Source organism: Phalacrocorax aristotelis, chromosome 1, assembly GCF_949628215.1.
Source record: "Phalacrocorax aristotelis chromosome 1, bGulAri2.1, whole genome shotgun sequence".
NCBI lineage: Eukaryota > Metazoa > Chordata > Aves > Suliformes > Phalacrocoracidae > Phalacrocorax > Phalacrocorax aristotelis.
Window position 1 is genome coordinate 76,389,689 of NC_134276.1, and position 21,427 is coordinate 76,411,115.

At 42.4% G+C, this 21,427-nt stretch overlaps 1 protein-coding gene across 2 annotated transcripts in view; it reads left to right on the forward strand.

Annotated features, from left to right (window-relative positions):
* The window catches only part of LOC142057794 (granulocyte-macrophage colony-stimulating factor receptor subunit alpha-like), a 25,110-nt gene continuing 3,683 nt past the window's right edge, over window positions 1-21,427 (forward strand). The window contains exons 1-11 of one of the 2 annotated variants that reach the window (XM_075094549.1): window positions 1-189; window positions 8,216-8,333; window positions 8,506-8,639; window positions 9,649-9,760; window positions 11,401-11,530; window positions 11,623-11,798; window positions 12,938-13,077; window positions 14,161-14,193; window positions 15,167-15,296; window positions 15,947-16,040; window positions 16,671-16,752. In XM_075094549.1, the coding sequence (XP_074950650.1) occupies window positions 8,246-8,333; window positions 8,506-8,639; window positions 9,649-9,760; window positions 11,401-11,530; window positions 11,623-11,798; window positions 12,938-13,077; window positions 14,161-14,193; window positions 15,167-15,296; window positions 15,947-16,040; window positions 16,671-16,752 (1,119 nt within the window). In that variant the 5' untranslated portion in view covers window positions 1-189; window positions 8,216-8,245. Of the gene's footprint in view, window positions 190-8,119; window positions 8,334-8,505; window positions 8,640-9,648; window positions 9,761-11,400; window positions 11,531-11,622; window positions 11,799-12,937; window positions 13,078-14,160; window positions 14,194-15,166; window positions 15,297-15,946; window positions 16,041-16,670; window positions 16,753-21,427 lie in introns of those variants that run through there. The other variant, XM_075094539.1, reaches the window with a different exon arrangement.

Sequence of the window (21,427 nt, forward strand, 5' to 3'; positions counted from 1 at the left end):
GAAAGCAGTAAGGGAAATGATAAACTGCGACACTTTCTGAATTGCAGCATTTGCTACTGCCATGCAGTAAAAATAGTTCATTGGCAGAGCAAAACTGATGCCTGCATGACCACAGCTACACCTTCAAGTGTCCTGCTGCTGTGATCCAAAATCAAACAAGATAAACAAGGAGGGTTTTTTCAAGAGCAGGTATGTCCTTCTGTGTTGTCTATTGATTTTCTTGTGCCACGGATTTCGTGCAGAATGCAAGTCTTTGCGCAGGATTAAGTTAGATACAGTTATAGTAGCAAACGTACAAAATCTGGATTAGCTTCCTGCTTAAGAACGTCTAGGCAAAATTTTGGTGATGCTTTAGCCTATTGCATTAAAAATGTAAACCTGTGTATATATAAAATTTCTAAAGATTTCTGCAAGATGCAAGGAATCCTATGAAATGTCTATGGTGTCTGTTGTGCTATTTGACATTTGTTATCTGACACCTATTTTGCAACAGCAGAAAGAAATGCTATTTTCCGTACCCTTTCTATAAATTAGCCTAATTAGAAATATGTGGATGTCTATTTCTTGGAAAAAAAAGTAAATCACAGGATCTTGGGATGGTTGAGGCTGGAAGGCACTTCTGGAGATTGTCCTGTGCCACCCCTTGCTTGGATTAAGGTCAGCTACAGCAGGTTTCTCAGGGCTTTGTCCAGTCAGGTTCGAGTATCTCCAACCTTGGAGACTCCACAACCCCCCTGGAAAACCTGTTCCAGTGGTTGACTACCCTCACAGTAAAAAGTGTTTTCTTGTGTTTAAATTGAATTCCCATTATTTCAGTTTTTGCTCATTGCCCCTTGTCCCGTTACTGGGTGCCACTGAGGTGAGTCCGACTCCATCTTCCTTACTCCCCACAGTTGGATATTTATACACATGGCTAAGATATCCCTGATCCATCATCTCTCCAGGATGAATAGTCCCAGTTTTCTCAGCCTCCTCTTATATATTAGAGCCCTTAATCATCTCTGTGGCTCTGCTGAACTCTCTACAGTAGCTCTGTGTCTTTCTTGTACTGAGTATCCCAGAACTGGATCCAGAAGTCCAGGTCTTGCTTCACCAGTGATAAGCGGAGGGGAAGGATTACCAGCCTCAACCTGCTGGCAGCACTCTGCCTAATGCTGGCCAGGATGCCTTTCACCTTCCTTTCTGCAAGGGCACATTGCTGGCTCATGGTCAGCCTGTTGTCCACCAGGACCCCCAAGGCCACCTCTGCAAAGATGCTTTCCAGCAGGTCGTCCTCAGCCTGTACTGGTGCTGGGGGTAGTTACTCCCAGGTAAAGGACTCAGCGCTTCCCTTTGCTGAATTTCGTGAGATTCTTTCAGCCCATTTCTCCAGCCTGTCCAGGTCCCTCTGAAGCGAAATAGTGGTATATCAACCACTTCTCCCAGTTTTGTATCATCTTCAGAAATCAAAATACTGATCTAAAGAGTGAAGCAGTTTGGGGAAATTTGCATTTAGGCAGCCATTTGAGAGGAATTTTTCACTGCCTGGTATGCATTTTAAGGTTTTCATTCCTATTTCTATGACTCCTGGTAAGCTTAGCAAGTGTATGGTACTCTCCATATGACTGCAATGTATAAGCATCAGTTTATCCTCACATCACCCTATGAGTAAAATTCAAATTTTCATTTCTGGAAGTGTATCATCGGCAGGAGTAACTTTCCCAGAATGACTCAAGAAAACAAAGTCACTGGCAAAGCTGGGAATTAGAACCAAGGAACCTTGGTCTCGGGTGACATTTTCTGGTAGCATCCTTCACTCACAGCCTAAGAGCTAAGACAAGACTGTACAGACTTACAGGCTGTGAGGGTAAGAACTGAAAGTTCTTAAGTCAGCATTTAATGGATGTTTTCTGTAAAAAACCCTTACGGGCATAGCACAGTATTTAAATATGACTGATTTTCCTTCTGACACATTGATGCTGAGATCATTCTAGAGCAGACTGAGTTTGACCATGCATTGCTGCAAAAGACCAATGGGGTCACGTTTGCCAGCATCCAACTTTCCAGGGATATGATCACTACTGCTGCGTAAGACACATCATACATCTGGTAACATTAGATAATAAGTTTACATCTGGTGACATTAAATAATAAGTTTAGCAATGTTTTCCTCGATAAGCTTTTGCTAGTGCAAAACTTAAGCATAGAGGTTATGCGCATACCTCTAAATAAAAGAAAGCTCCAAAGCCAAGTACCACTGACTCACTCCTACTCACATAGCTTAGGTGGATAGATTAGGTTTATAGCAGACCTGTCCTGGAGAGAGCTAGGCAGTGAGCTAAGAACTGAGGAGTGCACAAACCAGCTGCTTGAGTCCTCTCTGGGGCCGTCCCCCACATAGCAGGGTAGGCACACGCTGAGAGGTCAAGACATTTGTGAGGCTGGCCAGGAAAGAAGAAGGAAAGAAGCAAAGCAGGAACAAGCATAGAGTTAAGGATGGGGGTTTACCTCCTAATAGACTCTATATCATCTCTTATATTAATGAAATATGAGGAAATGCCACTTACAAAAACATATATATGTTTCTTCTGGTCTGCTCCTCCAAATAACACTCCCAAACAGTTTGATATAAGTAGGTGTTCCTGCTGATACCTTCAACAATGAGGTTTGTTCAGAGCAGAGGGAGTTTTACCCCACCTGTCTGCAAAAGACCACTCTGGGAGAGGGTAGAGCTCTTGGAGGCACAAAGCTTCTGCAGATGTGGTGCTGGAGCCACACACGCTGGAGCTTGGCCACCGGGCAGAAGGTATGGATGGGTCTGACAAATCACTTAGGGCTTACCACAGCTCCTGTATCTCTTATCCTGCCTGCACGCCAGAGAAAAGCCAGAGGACCTGGCTATGTGTTGGCAACTTCATCTGGGGCAATAGAGAGAACATAGGCACAATCCAACACTAATCTTTCCTTGTGTAATTTGTTCTAAAAGTCAGTCAACCGTGAAACACAAATGCTTTGAGAAGCAAACCCCCTTAGTGCTATGCTCTATGGAAATGGTCATTTCTTATGAGGAAAGCAAACACTTACAGGCCCTGCTGTTCCCGCTGCAAGACCAGTGACACATCCAGAGCCTGGAGGCAATGGCGCCAAGCAAGCACTACTCTAAGCAGGCAGGGCTGCAGATGACTCCTTCGCCAGTGCTCCAGACAAGCATTTCCATGAGACTGCTTGCAGCATGGGGCTGCTGTCATGTGTAGGAAACTCAGAGAGATTTTGACAGCAGAGGAGTCATGACAGCAGACAGAGGGAGATGACAAGAAGAATGAAGCAAAGACTATAGATGAACGGTGAGCGGACTGTTGCCAGAGAATAAGCAAATAAGTGCCTAAAAGGAAAGTAGGATGATGAAAGGAAGGAGAAGAGGTTAAGAGTGACTGAACAGATGGCACAAAATGGAGAAAAATAGGGTTATGTGAAAAGGGGCAGACTAGAAGGACAAGAGGTCTCAAGGCTCCTATGTGCATTACTGGAGAGATCACTGAGAGCATGGGAAAGTGGAAATAACTGTTGAGACCAATATCTCACATAGCATTTCATGGCCAGGCCTCCATACTGTCTGTAGTTAAGATTCTTCAGTATCGCTCCCCAGCAGCTGTGGCCACATCCTTACTGTAGCACGAGGATTTACAAAGAAAAGATTGATGCTGCAAATGATAAGCAGAGGAGAATCAGGCTACAGTGAAGAGTCTGCCCCTGTTGCAACCCGGACATGGTGTCCTGTCCTGTCTTGATTCCTGCAGACCATGATGGACAGGACACATCAAGCCAATTTGCATGAAATGTGAGGTGCCTCCTGGAAATATTCAACACTCCAGCTTGCTTGGAGGGTCTGGCTGGGTTTTTGCTTTCACCAGAAATTGAGTCAGTCCAGAATCGGCACTCTGAAATGACCATAAAAATTAATATAGAAAGACAGACGAGTAACAAAATATTACCATGTTTCTCTGTTTCCTGAGTTCATAAGAATTTGCCTCACATTCTTGTAATTAACCTTAAAAATACCTGCAATCAAGAAAATTGCTATTAGGAAGTTACACTGTGAGGAAATACTAAAACAAACAAAAAACCTCCATTAACCAATGTTGCTTCTTCATGTAGAAAAAAACTAGAAACATAAATGCTGTGAATAGAGAAGTCTCTTCCAAAGAGTTTTAACTTCCTCTGAGAAAAGGAAAATGGTACCTAAGACACAGAGATGCTTGACAAGAGCTGATGCCAGTGTTTGACTAGCTCTGCTCAGACCTTCGTGCCACATGAGTGAATGTGGAGTCACCCTTTGCAGGTACTCACACTTCCTTAGTAATTTAAATTCCCTACAACGATCTGTAATATCTGACTCCTCAGTTTCTGACACTACAAGAAGCAAAAGTTTGAAGTAGACTGTTCTGGGATGAGGGATGTAAGCCTCTAAGAACAGAGGGAATTATTCCAGTTTGAAAAGAGGAGAGCCATTTGTGATAGCAAACAGGAAAAAAATACTGCGATGGTTTGACCTTGGCTGGCCACCAGGTGCCCACCAAGCCACTATCTCACTCTCCCTCTTCTTTATTCTCCGCTTCCCATCAGCAGACAATATCCAGCCACGCCCTGGGAAGGAGGTCTTCAGTACATGTAGCAGTTGCTTCAGACAACTCATCCTCTGGCAATATTCTGAAATCTTTGCCTTCTGGCCAGTCCGTGATCTCTTCCAGGATTCCTGGGTGGTTGAGGTTCTCCATTTGAGCTTGTTGAATGATCGATGCTAGCCACTTACTCCATGTTGCATCGTTTACGTGATACGTAGAGGGAATGTTTCTTTTAAACATCCAGTGTAGTACAGGCAATCAAAGTGCCAAGAGGAGTTGTGCTTCTGTACCAAAAAATTCTGAAGCAGCTCAAACCCCCCTCATATGCTGCTAGTATCTCTTTTTCAGTCACAGTGTAGTGGGCTTCCAATCCTCGATACCCCCAGCTCCAAAACCCTAGAGGTCAGCCTCAAGTTTCACCTGGTGTTTTCTGCCAGAGGCTCCAGGTGATGCCATGCTCCCCAGCTGTGGTGTATTGCACATTTGCACAGCCCTGTACAGGCTGGACCAACAGCTACCACACAATCTATCCTCTGATTAATCTTCTCAAAGTCTTGCTGTTGTTAAGAGCCCCACTCAAAACAGTTCTTCTTTCGGGTCACTCAATAGAGAGAGCTCACAAGCTGACTATAACCAAATATGCATTCTCCAGAATCCCACAAGGCCTAGGAAAGCTTGTGTTTCTTACCTGGTGGGGACATAGATGTTTTCTTATTGATCACATCCATGGGTCTCTGTTGAATGTGATCTTACTGTCACACTTGACAGAAACCACCTCCAGAGACTGCAATTTGTTGCCTTTTTTCCAGTTCCTCTGTCAATTCTTTCCAGTCCCTGGTGAGGGAACCCAGATGTTGGGCTTCCTTATCTTCTATTTCCTGACTGTTGGCCTGATATCCCAGCATTGGAGCCACCGGGAAGCCATCTACTCCCGTGGCTGACAACTGTAATTTTTCTGCATGTCTCAAAGTTCTCTTGAGGTCCTACGTTTTATTGCGTTCAGCTTTCATCATTGAGCTTCATATGAGGACAACCTCATATGGTCTGGAACCGCCCTTTGGTCAGTTTGGGTCAGCTGCCCTGGCTATGCCTGGGCCAACTGGCCTTTGGGTGAGAGATTGGTAAGACAGCCTTGATGCTGCATGAGCACTGCTCAGTAATAGCCAAAATGTTGGTGTGTTATCAACACCATTCTAGCTACAAATACAAAGCTCAGCACAGTATGGGCTGCTCTGGGGAAAGTTAACTCCAATATTTCTTAAGCTAGAGAAGGACAACACATGAAAGCACAGCCATGATCTACCTTCTTGAACCAGGCAGCAGTGCCAACCCTCTCCTACATTTAGAAAGCCTGGAAGGGGAGGCATAGCTTCCTACACATGATCTCTATACACTGCTTCACACTGCAAAGACAATATTCACACCCTCTGTGAAAGACAGGAACAGAAAAAAGAAGGCAAAAGAAACCTGAGCAGGTGTAAGATTTAGTTGCTGCTTTAAAAAATGCCTTTAGGAAAAAGACTTCCAAATCAAATAAAATCAGCAGAGTGAAACAGAAAATCAAATACAAAAAAATAGGAAGATACTAAAAAGATTAATAAGACTTCTATACAGCAATAGTCAAAGGCTTTAAAGCAAGTAGTGAGAAATTATTTATATCTCCCAGAAGTAGTGAATAGAATTCAACCAGATCTCCATTGACTATAAAGAGAACTTAAACAACTTGTGCTTATGTAAATACTGACTTGTAGATACTTTCAGATGTCTTAATATCAATATTCATCCCACACAGGATATCCAAAGGTATGCTAATAGGTCTGTTTCATTATCAAGACATAATCAAGGCAAGTCAAGAGGGGAAAGAAACACTGAAAAATATCTTTTCTGTCTTTTGTGGCATTCCTCTTTGAAAAGGATCGTTAGCATATACCATTTCACTTCAGGAAATTGGACTGAAAAACACACAAAGACAGAAATACGTTCTAGCAAACGTTGACAGTTTACAGAAAGTAAGTTGTAGGTGTAGAGGACCAGAATACCAAGAATGAAGGTGTACACTGTTTGTAATTACATAAATCTTTGTTCAAATGAACTGCACATGAAGACTTGAGTCACATTCTCTAAAATAGCTCTAAGAAGGTTCAGCATTTTTTCCTATCCTCTCAAGTATATTTTATAGCCCGAGTTCAATTGTGCATAACTGTAGTTATATTAGTTTAAAATTATGGACATATTTTATGAGCTAGCATCATATTTTCATTACAGAACAGACATCCTCAAAGTTTAATAATGTCCACAGTAAGATTCAACAATTTCTGGATCCGAAACAAATAATAATGAAGAAAGCATTAAAAAAGTTTCTTATTTAATAGTGAGATACAGTAAACTACACCTAACAACTGGGATTCTTTAGTATATTCAGTTTTCTATGAAAAGAGGTGAGAAATGAGAGGCCACATATAAAAATGAAAAATTTATTCAGGTTAGTCAGGAACTGACAGAAGTGTCATCAAGTTTATGATAAATGCTGCTATTTGGGATATTCAGGACAACAGAAAAGCAGCTGAATCCAGGGCTATCCAGTGCCAAATGGCCTTTGGAAAGACCATTGAAATTCTAGCTCCTAAGGTACTTTTCTGAATGGAAAGCTGATCTTAGTTGATCTGTAGTCAGAAAAGAAAAGAAGAAAAGGTGACAGAAAATAGCGCTGAAATTGATAGATAACACATACAAAGCCAATGGTCTGTCTGCAGTCAGCTTTGACCTTTGCCTCCAGGAAAAGAATGAGAAGTGATTCAGGGCATTGCTCTAAACATTATTTTAAGGGCTTTACCACATGAAATCTTGAAATTAGCCTCAAAAGCCTTTCAGGCAAGACTGTAGATTTGCCATAGTCAAAAAAAAGGTAAGCAGGCCAGCATTTCATTCCTGTTAAAACCTGATGGAGATTGAGATCTTTCTCTTCCTGTTTTGCTTAGACAGTTCAGGTCTCAGGGTCTTTTTCCATGCACTTCTAAGGCACACTGGGAGAAGCAGGTACAGGCTCTGAATGTGCCTGGTGGTGATGCTGGCTTTAACAGAGCGCTCATGGAGAAGTGAGTCATTCACACCCTGACACAACCAAAAGCCAAACCATCCACTTCCCAAAAGGTGTTCCCAATCCACAAATGATTGAAAGACGGTCTAAATGCTCACTTTGCAGCAGAAGCCAGAGCACTGCATAGGAAAATCTGCAGTGATGTTCACAGGGTCAAGAAAACCTTTCTGGTGGCATGGTTAGGATAGATTATGTGGGACAAAGTAATCCTAAATCACGGTCTCTGCACTTCATACAGTAAGTTTATGTATCATAACAGTCTGTGGCTTCTCTTTCTCAAACTGCTCTGTTGCAATAGACAATAGTGAGCCTACTCAGTTCTTTCAAAGAAGAGGTGCCTGCCAGAAGTCCTGAAGCACACTCTCCGCTTGGCTTTTCTAAAGAGTATTTTCTAGGGGTGAATTAGACAGCATCTTTGAGACTTCCCATGAAAGAAAAATGAAGGTTTGCAGAAAACAAAGTACACTTGGGCATCACTTTTCTCTTTTTTTTCTTTCTTTTTTTTTTTTCCCTGAAGGCTTCATTGTCTCTTTCCAGAGAAGAAAAGATGTTTGATACTCTTGGACTCATTTGCATGATTTGGTCGTGTATGATGCTATTTCATCCCTTGCATGCTGACATCCAGTGTATGGGGTGTAAGTATGCTTTTGCAGATATAATCTGAGAAACAGGTTTTAATTCTTCACTTATCAGAGGTATTAGCAAATAATCTGGCAATTGTGATTCTTCAACCTAACAGGTACTCTCCTCTGCATTCAACAAAAACAGTAGCATATCCTTACTGAACTTATTCTGTAACACTTTCAGCAGGAGCACAAGAATCACCTATTATGAATGTGAAAATTGATTGGATAAAAACGGAACTGTCCTGGGAGAGCAACAAGAATTACTCTATCTACAAATGTACTATGGAGAGCCAAAAGGAAAGTACAGAGAAAAAGGTAACCTTGCTATTCGTTGAGATAAATAATTGTACCTTTTTCTCTACCTTTTAACAAATTTACTTCCTTTGAAAAAATGAATCAGTTGCAGGTAAAATCTGATCAGTGATTGTTTGCAGTCTACAGCTTGATTTGTCAGGGGCTGTGGAAAGTTGTCACCGGTGCCAGGGTGCATTGGCTGCAGGAGCAGCATCCGAGGAAAGCACAGGAGAGCACAGAAAGCACAGAACTGAAGTTCTGGCACCAAAGTGGAAACGAGGCAATAGCCTGAACTGTACCTATGTTGAATCATGAATAGGGATGTAGCTGCTGAAAAAAGGGTCTGTGAGACTAAGAGAGATTAGAGAGACAGAGACCCTCCAAATAAAAGCTGAATTCCCCAAACACTGCCATGGATTTTCATTATCTCAAGTTCTTCACCTGTTTCCCAGTAAATTGGATCATGCCTGTAGCACAGGTTATGTTATAAGCCCACATTACCCAAAGAGAAAAGTAGGAAGCTTGACAGAGAGAGATAGAGATGGCTTATTTAGCCTAGCAAAGCAGATGCCTTAATTAGAAATACATAGTACAAAAACACATCTCATCTTTATTGAAGATTATAAGTATGTCATAGACACCTTCCTGATCCCTGGGTAGGTCAGATGAGGGCTTCCATTTTGTGTAATTCTTTGATTAAATTCCATTGTGGTTCCCCCATTTATTAACCATCTTCTACTACGCCACTGGAATACTGTTAGCCTTCTCTAATAGTTGCACACTAGTGTAGCATCCAACTCCTGAGCTGCAAAGCTTTTTGTGTAGTTATGCTTTTGATCACTCAGCTTCATTATACTTCACCCTAAAGTGGTAAAGGAGAGAGTTAGCGCTTGAACCTAAACCACATACTTATACGTGCAAGGTTTTGGCCCTACACATTGAGTTTCTGAGTCACACTTCCATAGCCAGCATCATCTAACACCAGCCGAGGAAAATCAGAGAAATAAAACATCAACATGTTCTTTTTCAGGTGAATAGTCCACTATGCACGTTTCCAGGGCGACACATGCACGAAGGGGCATCCTTTATCATTGAAGTGCCAAACGCAAACTTCTCAAAAAGCTGCACCTTTATCCCTGGAGGTAATGTCTATGGTCTGGATAAGTTTTTCTCCATTTGTAATCTTTTAACGGTAAACATTGCCTTAGAAAACAATTCCCTACATGGTAGGTAACTGCTTTACCTTCTATTGAAAATAATTTTTTGCAGATCTGCTAAAATTATTTGTTCTGTAATCAATGTTTCCACAATTCTGCAAAAGATGCGTTACTACATAGGTATCAGTAATTGCATTATTCTCTTTCATGCTAGGGCTCCAAAGTGCCACTAAATTACAGTGGTTTAAGGGTGGATTCAAATAACTGTTCTGATGTTAGAAATTAAAATGTTAGCTCCCATTCCTCATTAAATGCTTTTCTGCTGGGCTGTTGGTGAGATTGTCAGGGGCCAGACCACAGAGCTAGCTAAAGCCACAGCCTGCGGATCAGTGAAACCCATACAATGGGAGGAGGAGAGGAAAGCAGATGCCAGTGATAAGCAGCTAGGGGCAAACCGAATATAGCAATCTCCTCATCTGGCCCTGGCATGCATGTGCGCACGCATATGCACACACACGCATGCATGCGGGTTCCCTCAGCTGCTGTGCACCCATTGAGATGAGACAACTGTTTACAAAGATATTCTGAGCCTGCCCTGTCTGGGAGTTAATCACAGTGCAATTTAGGCAGATCCTAGGCTCATAATTCCAAACCTAAAATCTTTACGGCCCTTCTTCCCCTTCCTTCTGAACTCAGAGTTCTCCACTAAAATTCCTGAGTCACCACTGCTCCTGCAGCTGTGTAACTGATGTATTTCAGATTTGACAGAGGTGATGAGATCTGCAGCTTGCTCATACCTAAGCAGGGAAAGTATTTCCTACTGATGTCTTCCTGGAGACTTAACATGGGAAACACTCTCTCTCACGGTGACTCTCAAAACATGAACCAGGACACGCTGCCTCCTAAAATCTCCTGGTTCTGGCGTTTGTCCCTGTCTGGCCATCATCTCCAAGCATGCAGGAGCCCCAGGGGAATCCCCCCCTGATTCCAAAAGGGTGCCCTCAAGACTGGGTGCTGGAAGGGGCTTGAGGCAGCAGGACAGGAAGCTTCCACCCTTTCACGGAAGTTAGGGCATGCCACAGAAAGAAGCAGAAAATTGGCTGAAGAAGGGGAGGCTGAGCATGCCTCCACAGCCCAGCCATGAGGGAGCTTCCAAAGAAACAAGGTTCCCACTTCAGTGTGCTCCAGAAAAGGAAGAGATCAAGTTGCTGTTGCCCACATCAGGGTGGAAAGCTCTAGCTAGGATGCTATTTGGACAGAGGGCAGAAAAAAGCCCCACCTTACCTTTAGAAGTCCCAGCTTTTTAAATGCTGTGTGTAAACACTTCAGGAGTGAATTCCTGGGCATTAAGTGCAAAAGGAGAAATACTTCTCTCTGTAGCACCAAGGATGATGTTAAAAGGCAATGTGCCTTTACGTGTGTGAATGCTCTCCTCACTCCCAGGTTTCACAGTTCAGAGGTAGCCAAAATAGGGTGAGTTCAGCTTTCCCACAGTTGTCGTGTCTAACCCAAGCAATAACCAGCTGGAACTGCAGCTGTCTAACATATCTAAGCACGTGCCAAGGTTCTCCAGCTTGGGGCAGTCACAAGATGTTTCCTCATCACGGACGTTCCTGTGTTTGCAGGCATGAATGGGTCGGCCATTGAAAACTTCTCCTGTGTGATTTATAACATTTCCCTCATGAACTGCACTTGGCAGGCAGGCAGGAATGCTCCAGCAGATACCCAGTATTTTCTCTACTGGAAGAACTTGAGGTAAGTAGGTCTGCTTGAGTCTAGGAAAGTCTCAATTCTCATTTGACACATCACACTGCCCCCATTTAACTAAAATACCTTGCTATGCACAGAGGTGACAACGAAGTGGAATGTGAGCTTTACATTAAAGACGAAAATGGCAGAAACACGGGATGTAGGTTCCAAAATGTGAGGATAGGGGATGAAGAAGCCTACTTCCTGGTCAATGGATCTAGCAAAGGCTCTGTGATCCAGTTCTATGATAAGTACATTCAACTGTATAAAATTGGTAAGTGAATATTTTCATTTTCTTTCTGCTTTATAAAGTAAGGAAGAGGGGAAATTTTCTCTGAAGAGAAAACAAGAATAAAACAAAGTCTGTAGCCATCACACTGCAGGACAGGCTTTGCTCCTGATAGCTGTTGGAATATAGTTCCAAAAATTAACTAGAACAAGCAAAGGCAGAGGCAGCCTGAAATAAACGCTTGGAGAAGTGGTGTGAACTATGGAATCTAAGTGATGAAATGCAACGGTTAGACTTTCAAGACTACCTTTCTATGGGCTCATTTTGCTACCCCTTAATTCCACAAAGAGCCAAAAAGAGTCACAAGAGCTATGTGTCCTAAAACCAGAGGGAGGGTTCAACTTGCAACTTAAGACTGTGTTAGTTAAATATGTGGGTACCTATGTGTGAGTTACGTCTTTAAGCTCCGATAGAGATCTGGGACAGGATTCAGTTGCCCAAAAACCTGCTTCTAGTGACATTCGAGATACCCTCAGACACTTGAGGCATCCACAAGGCTTGCAGATGTGGCCCAGGACCTGTGAGAGACCAGGGTCTTCTTGGATGTGCTATGTGGTCTGAAATGCACAATGTGAGACTGAGCCCTGCCTGCAGCTGATGCAGGCCGCAAAGCCCAAACTATTCAGCTGAGCACACCTGTGCCATGGTACACCAAACAGCTTTGCAGACATCATGGGCACTACTGATGAGGTCTCTGCTGACTATGGCAGTTAGACACTGAGGTCACACCTAGTCAACTATATTTTAGGCGCTCAAATTCCAATGACTTGGTCTTCCAACTGAATACTAGCACACACACAAAAACCTCCATATTTTTTCCTGTGGAGAGTTGTATTGTCAATGTGAAATTTAGATGCAGAAGAAAATGGCACTGTGCTGATTGTACTACTGAATTACACAAAATTATTCATACTCTTTTTACACCACCTTCAGTTACTTCAGATGTCCAACAACTGAAGAGCTATATTCCCGAGTCTTGCTACTGTATTTTACTCATCTTTACCTGATAGCATTTAACATCAATAGCACACAGCTGTCCATCAGTTTGCTCCGCTTCACATTTATTTTGGGGAGTTGAGCTGATTACTGGCCATGTCTACATTAATTATTTCATTTCCTTCCAGAAATACTCACTCCTCCGTTGAACGTCACTGTCAGTTGTACTACAGATCCAGCAGGTTGCATAATTACATGGCAACCACCCCTTACAAGTCACATGAAAACTGAAACCTGTTTTCTGTATGGAATTAGCATAAAAAATAAGGTAAAAACAATCTCTTGGTTTGTATTTGGCACCATACCTATGTACATGCATATCTATAATGTGCAAACTTCTGTTTCTTTTATCAATTAACTTCTCTCCCATAAGCTGTATGTCCTCCTGACCAGCCCTGCTGGTCTCACATCCCACTGCTCGTGACCTTATTTCAAACTAATGAGAGGTACAAAGAAGAAAAGCAGGGGAGAACAGGAAAATGCTGTCCAAAGACCTGAGATGCTCTCCTGCCTGAGCACGTCTGACAGGTGGCCACATGATGGCAGCCTGTGATCTGCAACAAGGGCACTGCCCGGGCCACAGCCTCCAGCCCAGGACAGGGACCCTCACGCTCCCACCTGCTTCCCAGGGCACCTCGGCGTCAGCCCCCCTGACAGCATTTTGTGGATGCTGGAAAGATCCACAGTGCCCCTCAAGTTCACCACGTGGGACAGTTTTGTCCCCCTCAGCCCCCACACTTCTCCTCCACCAGCTCTCCCGCTGTCTGTTGTCCTTTGGCAGCCTTCCCTCAGACGCCATCCTTCCCCTGGAGCCTGGTTGACCCAACCAGACCCTCACCTGTCTACAGAGTGTCTGCCAAAACCTCTGTTTTGAATCCAGTGCTGAAATAGAAACCACTCTTCTGAAAAATTAGATACCAGTGACTCGGGGGGAAGTTCACACAGGCCCAGGGTAGATGTCTGCAATGGAAGCGTTTGCTTTTCAGCAAGTTACTCCTACTGTCTCTGCAGTCAGATGTGGTGCTTCCCACCTCCTTCGACAGCAGATGACAGACAAATCGTGTCCTAAAGTCCTTCTTTCTTTCCATTGGCTTAGAGGCAAGTACAGCTTCTCACAACCACTGATAATTAACTCATGTTTCCTTCCTTTTCTAAAATGCAATGGAGGAAGCCAAAACTCTGAATAAAGTGCTATATTCTGGGACATTACTGGAGCAGAATATCCAATTGATTTTTCAGTTTAAAATTACTTATGATCTTTATACGCAAGAAAATGAGAACAAAAGAGGGAGAAATATTTGATTATTTGACAAGAAAATAATAAAAATTAAGATTTGTCTTTGATTTGCAGGATGAGCCCGAAGAAAAGGATCAACCTGTAGAAGTAAGTATTCTTGTCCTATACAAATTTGTACTTTTGCCCACTTAAGCATATAAATACCATTATACAGAATATAGTTACTTCTAGAACTATAGGGTATGTATCAATATAGCAATAAGAATTCAGGAAGGTATGTTCCTATGGTATTTTTATGTGGAACCTTCTTAATAAATCCCTTTTGGATGGGATATCTTGCACCCGGTGAAATTTTCCATTAATTTCACAAAACTTCATAATTTCCATTTATCACACAAATAGGTTTTTATTAAAACAGATGTGACATTTTGCTTAACACAAATTGGAAATATTCTCTATCTTGTGTCTGTTGCTGGAAGAATATGACTGTAGTTCAGGACAGCTAGACAGAGGGAATGCTGAGATCTTCAAAACCTGTGGATGTTAATCGGGATTCCAATACACGCTGTCAGTCTTCCCCTCACAAATGAGTGGTACTTTCAACCCTGAAAGTGTCTTAGGCTTGGCGGATTCCAGACTTTGTATAAAATATCATGAAGCCAGATGATAAGTATGTGTAATTGGATAGTCTAAAAAGCATTAAGTCTGTTTAGCAAAGACAGACACCTTCCAGGGAATATTTGCATGATTAACGCCAGTAAAGTTTGCAAGGTGAATTTACAGGGTACTTCTCCAGTTTCAGCTTTCTGCCCATCTGTATTTTTTAGGATCCATAAACAAGGACAGGGGAAAAAAGTGTCCTTAAAGCAAAAAAAAATTAAATTAAATAACAAATAAACTTCAAAATCCAACTTTAAACTTAAAAAACACCAGAAAGATTCAGTGGCAGGATGAAATAATTTTTCATGGTTTTAAATTCGGAGAGAAGAAAATTTGACTACTACTTACAAAATCATACAAATTAATTTTTTTATAGAAACTGTATCAGGAAATTAAACCCCAAATTTTATTAATATTTGCCTATGGGGTGAAATGAACAGTCTGATTGCTTTGATTTTAGGTAAGGAACCACAGCTACACATTCCAAAATTACAATGAGAAAAAAGAATACCTTCTGAAAATCAGAGCACGTGGAAGAAACTGTCTCATAAATGAAAGTTGGGGGGAATGGAGTAAAATCATCAGGTTTGGTAAGACTGTGAAATACTATTCTACTATGGATTTTCATTTTTGGTATTACCACGCTTGCCTCCCTTTCTCCCTTACACTCACAGATACAAATAAGGTCTCAATTCTTACCCAATGGCATGGAAGGAACCAGGTGGAAATCATTAATGTGGAGGAGATGTTTAAGTACTATGGCAACAGAAGCTGATACCAGCCTTTGATTAGTTGGGATCGTGAAGGCAGCAGTTTCTCAGATGCCAGGGCTACAGGACCAGGCTGAGACAGACCCTATCCTGCCTTTAGTCCAGAGCACTGAGTCTATCTTTCAGTTCTTTAACTTTTTGCCATTAATATCATCCTCTTCCTTCCACATCTTCCTTTTTACCCTTTCCTCAACACTCCTTTTCCAGTTCCACCACTTTTGCTCTATTTTTCATTCTGCAACACTGATTCTCCTTGTTTTCTGGATTATTTATTTTTTAATTCTCTACATTTTAAAAGTGTTCCAAATGGTTTAAAATGCATCCTGCCTACCTGAGCTTTTTGATGAGGTTCTGTAGGAAATCAAGTTGAAGTCTTTCAGATTACTTGAAAAATTGGGTGAAATTTGCATTCATTACTGACAGCTAGCTTTTTGGTATGCTACAATATTTCTCTCTCTTGGATGTTTCAGGTGGAGGGAAAGATTATTCTATTTTTGTGATTTTATTTCTGATAGCACTTGGAACAATCTCAGTGACACTGCTCTCATTTTGTTTTTTCAAAAGGTAAACCAACTTTATTGATGTAGAAACTATTGATATATTATTATATCTATGAAACACATTCCTCCTATCTCCTACTTTCCTGCCTACAAACTTAAATGATTTGGTTATTAAATTCATAAAGTATTATCACCAGTAGTGTTGTGGGTGTCCCTTCAACATGCAAAATCACTACAGGTGAGAAAGGATGTTAAAGTTAGTAAGTGATTAATTCCACTAGATCCTGCAAAAACATTTCTGTTCTTATTTTTAAGCGTTTAACATCCACGTGGCTTTGAAGCCATTGGCTTCATACAGTACTGGACAAGAGGGAATGAGGACAAATAAACATGTCATTATTTTGATAAAACCTCTCACTTGGCAGAAGAAAGTTATGTTGTGTGATTGACTGAAAGTCATTGTTTAATAAAATATTTACCGTGACTCTTGTCACAAATTTTAGTCAAGCAAGTGATAAGATAGTTACCCACCAGTCTACATTCAAAATATTTTCCTTCTCATTTAGCGATTTGCAGAGCAAGAGTTATTCAATCCTGAAAGTAAAGAATGTCCTTGAGGTGCAATACAAAATGTTTGTGTAAGTTATATTACCAGTATTTTTAATTTCTTCACAATCCTGTTTTCTACCCAAAGGTATTGTAGTTCCAAAAGCATATTTTCTCCCATTCCACAACCAAGAGACAAATTTAATGCATCAACTGATGAAGATATGCAGGTACGCTTTCTTTTCAATTCAGTCCAATTTGTTAATTATAAACCATGATAGGCCAAAGACAAGAATAGTTGGCATATAAAGACAAGAGTTAAATTTGGTCCATTAAAACCTAATTTGCTCCCACGCAAAGTATGCTCTTTGGAAGCTAGAAATGCTCTGTGCCAGTGCTGAGACTAGCCATTATCCTGTACATATTTGCAGCTGCAATTTAAGACCAGAGTTATCACTTTTACAGAGACCAGTAATTTCTGCGTGTACCAGTTTTGCTAGGTTGCTGTTCATACTTTGAAAATAACCTAAGTGAGAAAGCATTTGCCATTAGCATTTTCAAATATCAATGATCATAAAATAATGTGAATATGTATTTTATGTTTGACCTAAAGCCCTGTAAAATAAACTGTCGCACTGAATCATGAAAAGCAGGGCTGGAAAGTCTCACCAGGTTAACTAGCCTTCCTCTTTACTTCAGCATAGGATTAGTTATGACAATTTTGATGTTTTGTGCAAATTGTATTAAATCGATATTCTATAGCATCCCTACACTGTCTAGTCTAATGTTTAATTATCTTTACTTTCAGAAAGCTCTTTTAGTAGCCTGTTTTACTGCACGTAAAGTCCATTACATCTTATCCTTATTCCTTTCCTGTTTACAGCATATCTGGCACACTGTCAACAGCAACTAACTCTTCCAGTCTTTCTTCACATGTCATGACAACCAGGCTTCAAATCATTCATGCTTCTCTTCTCATTTGTCCACCTGAAGAGTGTCTGTGTTCAGTGCCTGTGTAGTGAGGGAATGCTTTGTATCAGCTGGCTAAACCAAAGATGTAAGTCAATAAATCAGGCCAGTTGTTTGTTGCTTACAATGTTTCAGTGGGCAACACCACCCTTTTCAATGAGGCTTTCAAAAGTGACACAGAAATTTTCCACCAATCCTTTACAAAGAATCCACAAAGCTATTACTACTAAAACTTTCTGGGTTTGGTAACCATACATGAGCACATTGCCATAACTTACTTGCGTCTGTTCCTACCATCTTAGGCCTTAATACAAGGGAGGTAGCGAGGTAACTTGGATGAGTTTCCTCATATATCTTAAGTCATAAATACCAGATACCTCACTTAGTATTAGGCTGCCAGAGCTAAGCCTAGAAAGCAGCAGTCTATAGCCCATCAGAAGGCATAGGCAGGGCAGGAGAGGCCCGGGAGTGGCATTGTATGTAGTGGAGGAGCTGGAATGCATGGAGCTTGCAGTTGGAGATGGCACAGTTGAGAGCCTCTGGTTAAGGGTTAAGGGACAGAAAAACAAGGAAGATGTTGTCATGGGAATCTATTAGAGGCAGCCACCCAGCAAGGATGATGACACTTATGAGTTATTCTTCAAGGAACTAAGGGATGCCTCTAAATCATCTGCCCTTGTCCTTATGGGGGCCTTCAACTTGCCAGATGTCAAATGGGAATACCACGCAGCTGGGACAAACAGCTCCAGAAGGTTCCTAAACAAAACGGACATTAATTTCTTGGTACAGGTACTGAGGGAACCAACAAGGAAAGGTGTCTTCCTCGATTTGTTGCTTATTAACAGAGAGTGAACTGGTGAAGTGGTGATTGGTGGCTGCCTTGGCCACAGTGACCATGAAACAGTCAAGTTTAAAATCTATAGTAACAGGAGGAAAACTGCCAGCAAGTCCTCAACTCTGGACATGAGGAGAGCAGACTTCAGGTTGCTCAGGGAACTGCTTTGTAAGGTCTCCTGGGGAAAAGCTTTTGAAGGTGCTCTGCTCCATCAGTGCTGGTCACTTTTTAAGTACCACTTCCTAAGAGTGCAGGAGCGGGCAGTCCCAAAGTGTACGAAGTCAAACAGGAGAGGCAGAAGGCTGGCTTGGCTGACAAAGGGTCGTCTTCTAGGATAAGATTAAAAAGGAAAGCATATGGTCAGTGGAAGTAAGGTCAGGCACCATGGGAGGACTACAGAGATGCTGTCCGCTACTGCAGGGTAGAAATTTGTGTAGCTAAAGATCAATTAGAGTTGAAGCTGGCCAGTACTGTGAGGGACAATAAAAAGGGCTTTTTAAAATACGTTAGTGGCAAAAGGAAGGCCAGAAATAACATTGGTCCATTGCTTGATGAGCATGGGCACCTCACAAACAAGGCAGAGACCATTAATGCTTTCTTCACCTTGGTCTTCAACACCACTGATGGGCTCAGGGACCCCCAGAGCCCTGGGCTAGAGCACCATGACTGTGGGAATGATAAACTCCCAATCAACCCCGACCTTGTGTGGGACTTCCTCTTCCATCTGGATCCCTATAAATCGATAGGGCCTGATGGGATTCATCCAAGGGCACTTACAGAGCTGGCTGATGTCATAACGAGACCTCTCTCAATGATTTTTCAATGCTCGTGGGAATCTGGAGGGGTCCCAGTTGACTGGAAGCTGGCAAACGTTGTCCCAGTCTTCAAGAAGGGCAACCGGGATGACCCCAGTAACTGCAGGCCCATCAGTCTCACTTCTGTGCCAGGTAAAATTATGGAGAAGATTATTCTGGGAGTTATTGACAAACACCTGAAAGACAACACAGTCATTGGTCCCAGCCAGCACGGGTTCATGAGGGGAAAGTCCTGCTTAACAAACTTAATTCCTTTCTATGACAAGGTTTCCCACCTAGTTGACCAAGGAAAGCCAGTCAATGTGACCTTTTTGCATTTCAGTAAAGCTTTTGATACTCTCTCTCACAGTGTCCTCCTGGACAAAATGCCCAGCACACAGCTGGATAAACACGTAATGCGGTGGGTGAGCAATTGGCTGATGGGTTGGGCTCAAAGGGTCATAGTAAATGGGGTTACATCAGGCTGGCAGCCAGTCACTAGTGGGGTTCTGCACGGATCCAGCTTGGGACTGGTACTTTTTAATGACTTCATAAATTACCTGGATGCAGGACTTGAAGGAATACTAATTAAGTTTGCTGATGACACAAAATTGGGAGGAGCTGTTGACACTCTTGAGGGCAGAGAGGCCCTGCAGAGAGATCTGGACAGACAGGAGAGCTGGGCAATCACCAACAGTATGAAGTTTAACAAGGCCAAGTGCCAGGTTTTACACCTGGGGCACGGCAACTGTGGATGTACATACAGCCTGGGGAACAAGAGGCTGGAGAGCAGCTCTGCAGAGAGGGACCTGGGGGTTCAGGTCGACAGCATGTTGACCATGAGCCAAAGTGTGCCCTGGCAGCCAAGGGAGCCAGCCGTGCCCTGGGGCGCGTCAAGCCCTGCATTGCAGCCAGTTGAGGGAGGTGATTGTCCCGCTCTGCTCTGTGCTGGTGTGGCCTCATCTTGAGTGCTGCGTACAGTTTTGGGCTCCACAGTACATTAAGGATATAAAGCTACTAGAGAGTGTCCCGAGGAGGGCCACAAAGTTGGTGAAGGGTTTAGAGGAGAAACCGTATGAGGAGCAGCTAAAGTAACTTGGTTTGTTCAGCCTGGAGAAGAGGAGACTGAGGGCAGACCTCATTGTGGTCTATAGCTTCCTCACAAGGGGAGGAGGAGGGGCAGGTGCTGATCTCTTCTCTCTGGTGACCACTGATAGGACCCGAGAGAATGGCAGGAAGATGTGCCAGGGGAGGTTTAGGTTGGATATTAGGAAAAGGTTCTTCACCCAGAGGGTGGTGGAGCACTGGAACTGGCTCCCCAGGGAGCAGTCACGGCCCCAAGCCTGGCAATATTCAAGAAGCACTTGGACAACACCCTCAGACACATGGTGTGAATTTCAGGGTTGTCCTGTGCAGACACAGGAGTTGTACTCGATGATCCTTGCAGGTCCCTTCCAACTGAGGAGATTCTATGTTTCTATGAAATTATGAAATAGTAATTGCTAGTAAAGTAGCAAGCAGTCCTTCAAAAGTTGTAGACCCTCTGGATTGCTTTTACCAAATCTGAGGGGCTTCCAAATTCCTGTATATACACTACCAGAATTACTCAAATCACTCCTCTACAACCCAGAAGCCTTTGTGGATGCCGTTTTGTAAATTGTGCCACAGGCACTTCCACGCAGGCAGCAACTTATCAGCAGTAATTATCAGAGTTCAAGTGAAGCCCTCAGCTCAGGTTGCCTCATACCTGCCAACGGGCGCTCTGAAGGTTATTTGTAAGTCTGACGTGTCTGAACAGTTTCTAGACTCTTCTTTGCCTATTTTAATCTAGTCTTAAAGCCTAGTTTTGTTTTACCTCTTCTCTCCACACTCAGGTATCTAACCCTGATTGAATGCTGTAATTCTTCAAATCAGGTAATAAAGCACAAATAGATTATTTCAGGAGCTCTCCTCCACTGAATACCAGGACTCTCCCTGGCATTTAGTGCTAATAAATTTATGAGCTATTTTGATCCTGTAATGTCCTTTAATCACACCTTTTAAAATCTTGGATTCCCTCATTTTGTCCCTACTTACTCTACAACCTTTCACATTTTCTCATTATTTGTCCTGTTTCACAATACAACTTTTCCTCAGATCACTGAAAAACCTCATGATTTACAACCCTAACCTTTCTGCCCTGAGTTTGCACTTATATCCTTAACACTCGTGTTAAGGAACTGCCAGTTTTCCTGTTTGCTGTGGGTACGATCCTACCAACCAATTCACATTGTTCATCAGACTCCTTGCATTCCTCTAACCCATTTT